The following is a 6724-nucleotide window of genomic DNA, read 5'->3' as shown; positions in this document are numbered from 1 at the left end:
ACGCTTAACGAAAAGCTGTCCCGAGTTTTTTTTTTCCGGTGGGCTCGGTAATCAATGCACCATAGGGACGGCTCAGGCCGCAAAACAACGGCGACTAGAACACCTCCTTCGTGGCCTTTTTAACCTTATTACAGAGATGATCAAACTGGGGAACAGAGACTACAGAGATTACAGATAATACAGAGATGCAGAACTCCATTGATCGTTTGAAAAGTTAGGAAAGAAAAAAGTTTCCAAAGATCTCTCACCTCTAATCTCCGTCTGAGCCAGAATCAAGATACAACGCATCATTTTACCAGAACTGTCTTCTCCGAAAAAAGACTGGATTTCTTAACCTCCTGGGCAGTATTTTAATCAGCCAACGGTAACTTAGATTTTGGAAGTTTGCATCTGTATGGAGGGGTACTCTAGGCATGAAAGTATCAACGGAACATTTGTAAGGTGAGGGAAGGAGAAAAGATGAATGTTAAAATGACGTGGGGGTGGGTGGCGACTGTATTTTTTCTTCCTTCTTTGTATCTATTTCCATGTGAGTGACACTTCTCCTCTCCCTCCCTCCACTTCTTTTCTTTCCTAGACTTCTTTTCCCCTTCCTCTCTACCCGTCATTCCCCTCAGCTTTAACTTTCCCTTCCGTTTCCCTTATCTCTCTGTTTAAATTGGAACCTTTATCGATTATTTCATTTATTTGTGACATACCTGTTGAGGTCGAGCTTCTGAGTTTCTAATTTTGCCATGGCTGCTCCCAAGCCGGAAGAGATTTCACATCAACCCATGGATCAACTTCAGGGGTTTGAATACTGTATCGACTCGAATCCGTCCTGGGGTATGTAACTGAAATTGTAGGTCGCTCAGGCAAAATTTCTCTCTTTACAGTAGTTGAAAAATTTCTCTGTTTTTTATGACAGGCGAAGCAATCGCGTTGGGATTTCAGCACTACATTCTCGCATTGGGAACAGCTGTGATGATTCCGTCCCTGCTAGTTCCACTCATGGGAGGAACAAATGTGAGACCTTCTTCAATGAAAACATAGTTTTTCGAAATATATACGCTGCTGACATTGTTTCAATTGAACGGAATCAGGACGATAAAGTGAGAGTGGTGCAGACATTGCTGTTTGTGGGTGGGATTAATACGTTACTGCAGACTCTTTTCGGCACGCGATTGCCGACCGTCATCGGAGGCTCCTTTGCCTTTGTAGTCCCAATAATGTCGATCATCCGCGATTCCTCTCTGATGCGGATTACAGATCCTCACACGGTAAGGGACCATTACATTACTCTTTCAGTCCCCATAACAGAAAGAGAACAACAAGTCCTCGCAGTTAATCTAAGGCGGAAATCGCAACAAGCAAAATATTAACAAAATTCGGTGCTGTCTCTGGTGGTTGCAGAGATTTCTGCAAAGCATGAGAGCGATCCAAGGAGCTCTGATAGTCTCTTCAAGCGTGCAGATTATACTAGGCTACAGCCAATTGTGGGGAATCTGCTCCAGGTACCGTTTGTTAATTGTTATTACTTATTACTGAATTTATCTTATTCAGATTTTGATCTTCAGTGACGAAAGAGAAAAAAAGAGAGCAAGAGAGCCGTCCAGCACGGTCTCTGGTATATACCCAAGTTTGGTGTATATGTTTGTCTGGTTATTCCATCTTTTTGACTTGTGGAACGGAATCCGCTTTCTGGTACCCACAATAAGTATCACTGTGCTTGGACCACTAAAAAACGGTCGATAGACGAGTTAATGGAGATTCCTTGGTTGGACCCATAAACTGGATATCGATGTATCTACTACATTGTTAATTGTGTATATTCATCGTTGTTTGAAGCGAGAAATTTCACCCGGAGCAGATACAGTCGGGGTTATATCAAGTCCCACGCACTGCAAGCTCGGTGATCGTACAAAAATTTAAGGCGTGTACGGGGCTGTACAGATGATCAAGACCCTATTGTTTGGACTCTAATGGCTCCTGACCTGCGGTCCCATAGCCGCCAATCCATAAAATATGTTTTTTTCGATAAAGAACTTCAATGGGAAGCTGAACAGCCAGAAAGAAATTGAGATTCATTTCTATGTTTCAGGTTTTTCAGCCCGTTGGGGATGGTTCCCGTAATAGCATTGGTGGGTTTTGGCCTTTTCGATCGAGGATTTCCTGTGGTTAGTACGTCGTCTTCTTCATATATAATTTTACTTTCTGAAAACTCGTCCCTGCGGAAATCTACCTCTTTTCTTCTTATTTGATAAATTGCTGGTGTCAGGTCGGAAAATGTGTAGAAATCGGCGTTCCAATGCTCATCCTATTTGTAGCATTTTCCCAGGTTCGTAATATTTTCGGAGGCGCCTCTTTTTTTTTCTTTTTCTTTTTTCTGTGCAGGAAAAGAGAGAATTCATGCTAATGTGATTGATGATTCAGTACTTGAAACGTTTCCAAGCGAAGAAAGTACCGATATTGGAGAGATTCGCTCTTCTGCTGGCAATAACGATTATATGGGCGTATGCTCACTTACTGACTGCAAGCGGTGCTTACAGGCACCGCCCAGAGAAAACCCAAAACAACTGCCGTACTGATAGAGCCAATCTCATCTCCTCCGCTCCCTGGTTCGTCTTCGTCGCGAATCCATCAATCAAATAGAGCTTCTTCTTGTTGAAGAGACATTCTAATCTTCGACCTGTTTATACAGGATCAAAATTCCTTACCCGCTACAATGGGGAGCACCCACCTTCGATGCTGGCCATGCCTTTGGAATGATGGCTGCTGTTCTCGTCTCCCTCATCGAGGTCAGCTGAGCTTCTAATGAAACTGCTGCGATTTTTTAACACTTTGAAGTGACATCGTACTGGATTCTGCCTTTCAGTCAACTGCCGCCTACAAGGCGGCATCTAGGCTTGCAAGTGCTACTCCACCTCCCGCTCATGTTCTTAGTCGAGGAATCGGTTGGCTGGTTGGTGGTGCTCTTTCTCTGTTTCATCTTTCCATCCTTTTAGCTCCTTTTTGGACATTGATCAGGGACACTTGAAAACAGGGAATTGGGATTTTACTGGATGGACTTTTCGGAACTGTGACTGGTTCTACCGTCTCTGTGTAATAAGTTCTTCACCGATCTCTTGTGAATCAGATTTGAGGGTGTTCTTGAATGACCTTGGAGCTAACTTTCCCTTGCCTGTGACAGAGAGAATGTGGGTCTTCTTGGGTCAACTAGAGTCGGAAGCCGGAGGGTGATACAGATATCAGCTGGTTTCATGATATTTTTCTCCATATTAGGTATTCTTTTGGACTAGTTTGCTTTCGGGCTTTGGATGAAATTATCTACTAAAAATTTAGGCAATGTGTAGGGAAATTCGGAGCGCTGTTTGCTTCAATCCCGTTTACCATCTTTGCTGCTGTGTATTGTATTTTGTTTGGATTGGTTGGTAAGTTAACTAAACCAGATGAAATGGTCTTTCTTAATTCATTCTACGTTTCTGAGCTGAAAATACTGATATCATACCTACTTGTTGGATCGATCAGCTTCGGTGGGACTCTCGTTCTTGCAGTTCACAAACATGAACTCGATGAGGAACCTGTTCATCACCGGCGTCTCACTCTTTTTGGGGCTATCAATCCCTCAATACTTCTACGAGTACACTGCATCTGCTGGTCATGGCCCTGCTCACACCGGTGCCGGCTGGGTAGGACCCCGATCATTGCCCTTTGAACAGACAATTCGTTCCATCCAGATTGACTTTGGTTGTTTCTTTGATGCAGTTCAATGATTTCCTGAACACCATCTTCTTCTCCCCGCCTACTGTTGCTCTGATCGTGGCTGTTTTCCTTGATAATACCCTCGATTACAAAGATACAGCTGTAGACAGAGGAATGCCATGGTGGGCTCGGTTCAGGACGTTCAAAGGGGATAGTCGGAACGAGGAGTTTTACACACTCCCCTTCAATCTTAATCGTTTCTTCCCTCCGTCATGATTAATATGATCCAGAAGAGAATGACCATGACACCGCAAGACGCAGATCAAGGACGTTGCTGTCCTACTGCTCTGCTATTTTGGTTTAGCAATTGTACCTATGAGATTGTGTTTGTTTTTTTATAGGGATTGAATGCCTTCATGGGTCGGAGCAGGAAACAAACCCTCGAGAAAATTAGCTCTATATCATAAATAGTTCTATTCAAGTGATAGAGACACGAAATGATAAGTGTGTGCATATAAAAATAAAAAATAGCCAATTTGACTAGTCGGTCTCACCTGTAAGACCAACAAAATCACAAGCTTATGAGGCTATACTCCGACCCAGACGCCTGACTTGCACCCTTTGATTCTCTTCAATCATCTTTGTCACTCTGCCTTTGAACACATGCCAGTTTATTGTGCTGTTTTCTGACAATATGTTTGCAAATCTCTTTTTATTGGGTCTCAAAGTTGGAGCTCTACCTGCACCATAGTAAGTCCTGTAACCAGTCTCCAGAGATGAAAGCTGGCTTCCCGAATCAGTCATGGCAAACACATCAGCAGTTGCACAAGCAATGAAATCTAAAGCTGCCAACTGCATCCAAAATGCTAGGTTAAAGGGGGATCGAGACAGTGGAAATTTACTTATCTATAAGAAAACTGATTGATTACAGAGTGTTGTTGTTACCTGAGAAGAGAAATTCTTAAAAGGTGCTAGTTCACTTAAGGTGCTAGTTCACTTGCTGTGAGCAGATTTTCTTTAGTAACCAAGTTTGGAGAAAGATCCGTGAGCGGAAGCATTCTCCATTGCTCTCCATATATATGTGAGCCAGCCAGGTAGATGTATGTATCACGCTTATATCCTATAGCAGAAAGCATAAGTGCAGCCTCTTCAGGGGTTAATGGGCATCGTCCCAGTTTGCAGAAGAAACTAATCTGTAATATTTTCCAAGTATACAAATTTATTATAGTAAGAGATAGAACACTTGGCACCCATTTTAAAAACACTAAAACACTAAACATACTTTGTATATCTCATTCTCATGACAAGCGCAGGAAAATAGATTTCCCGGTACGCTTGCAACTCCTTCCTTTCATTTTCTCCTCCACCAAAATCACATAAAGAGTATGCCACCATGTCCATTTCAAATCTCAAGTGTAAAGCCAGATATTTTGACAAACTTCCAGTAGAGTTATGAGGTCTGAAGGGAATATCAGGCATGTATTTCCCAAGCAATTGTTTATCTAACAAACTGCTTCTGGCATCATACTTTCTAATTCTTGTAACTAATAAAGCACCAGCTACTTGAATTTTTGGCACAAACTTCAAAGCGTGAAAATTGCATTTGCATCTTAATCTCTGCATAATCAATTTGATCATAAAGAGACCTCAAGAAGTGAATTTAAAATTAAAATAAGTTGATATGTTCTTTGTCTTTTTTTTTTTTTTTTTGAAAAGATAGAAAATAAGTTATATGTAGTGGCTCAAAACCTGCAAATCAGATGGCAGTGGATCAAATGCAAGCCGATTGCCAAAGCCAAGGAAGTGAACAACTTCATACTTCAGAAGGAGTGGAATCACCTTTTCAACAAAATCAGAAGGTTTTGACTCTTTCATGATATCCATATACTGCTGTACAGAAACTTCGGAAGAACCAGGGTGGCATTAAGCAATGAAGCTACAGAAACAGCATTGCACACCTGCAATAATCAACAATAACAGGAGTACATGGCCCTTCGTAAGAGAATTTATACTATTGGCATTATATGTAGCATAAAGTAAAGATCCAAGAAAAGAAAAGATAACCAATTTTTTTCTGGTTTAGAGTGTCCAATGAAAAGAAGGTAGCAGCAGAGCAGAGTCTTACAGCAACCCTTTGTTGGTTCAGACCTCCATTTGCACTTACCATTATAAAACCTGTGCTTTTTGCAGCATTACCTGTTTCAAAATATGATTTCTATGAATCATTAAAAGATCATATTTCTCAGAAACCAAAAAAAGATCATACTTCTCAAAAACCAATCACGTTTTGTTGTACAGTGATCAAGGAGAACGCGTTGGTTGTGGAGCAAGGGTGAAATATTAAAGTCATACATTCCAAATCTAAACAAAATGATAAATTACCTTGGTGTTTTTTATTATTTTTATTTGCACAAGGTCTCCATATGCTGATGCAGTTTGTTTATAGGGCTCCTCCCACAGCATTGGAGAATCATGTTTAAACTGATTCTATGTAGACACCAAATTAGAATTTCTGAAAAAAGTAACATGAAGGTGGTATAGCATACATCTCAGTAAAACATACCTTTGATAGAGTCCTGGAAGCCATGTGTAAAAGTCGCTCATACATCACTCTTGATGTCTGCTCCTCCTTTGAGTGTCCAACTTTCCCATGCCTATTCAAGTCCTGCAAGGAATAAAATGCAAATTCATCCAACATTTACTTTGTTAAAAAAAATGAAAGGTTATAATCATATTGAGTGATATTTGACAATCAAACGTGGTGCCTTCCAAGTCGCACAGCATCACAAACTTAGTGGAAATTTCAGCTTTTCATGAGCAAAGAGTGGCCATCTGATTGGCAAACTCAAAGAAAACCATGCAGGAACATAAGAAAGTACCTCTGAGCCATTTAATTTTCTCTGACTCAAACTGTTATGAATATTCATACAATGTACTATAGAAAGCATCAACGAATCCATCAGAAAGAAACAAGTGACAAGTCCAAACGTCCAAATAACCAATCTTGCAAGCTTGCGCAGCGCTGTTTGTCTTCTACTGTTGG

General features: G+C 41.0%; 1 protein-coding gene and 1 pseudogene across 1 annotated transcript; one reads left to right on the top strand and one right to left on the bottom strand.

The window, feature by feature from the left end:
• Positions 1 to 494: 494 nt before the first annotated feature.
• Positions 495 to 4162, top strand: LOC137961868 (nucleobase-ascorbate transporter 2-like). The gene is made up of 14 exons (XM_068808475.1): positions 495 to 825; positions 908 to 1005; positions 1083 to 1259; positions 1393 to 1493; positions 2081 to 2156; positions 2258 to 2317; positions 2413 to 2597; positions 2681 to 2777; positions 2855 to 2941; positions 3023 to 3081; positions 3170 to 3261; positions 3333 to 3410; positions 3508 to 3668; positions 3745 to 4162. Exons 1-14 carry the CDS (start codon positions 735 to 737, stop codon positions 3955 to 3957), a joined length of 1575 nt encoding a protein of 524 aa, XP_068664576.1. The 5' UTR covers positions 495 to 734; the 3' UTR covers positions 3958 to 4162.
• On the bottom strand, positions 4116 to 6319 carry LOC137961869 (O-fucosyltransferase 8-like; annotated as a pseudogene).
• Between the last annotated feature and the right edge of the window lie 405 nt (positions 6320 to 6724).

This window comes from Aristolochia californica, unplaced genomic scaffold, assembly GCF_029961685.1.
Source record: "Aristolochia californica isolate CCGP_79_NKW_82.1479 unplaced genomic scaffold, dmAriCali1.0.hap1 SCAF_4, whole genome shotgun sequence".
In the NCBI taxonomy this organism is placed as follows: Eukaryota; Viridiplantae; Streptophyta; class Magnoliopsida; order Piperales; family Aristolochiaceae; genus Aristolochia; species Aristolochia californica.
Note: the sequence above shows the minus strand (reverse complement) of the source record. Positions and strands in the feature narration are given on the sequence as shown.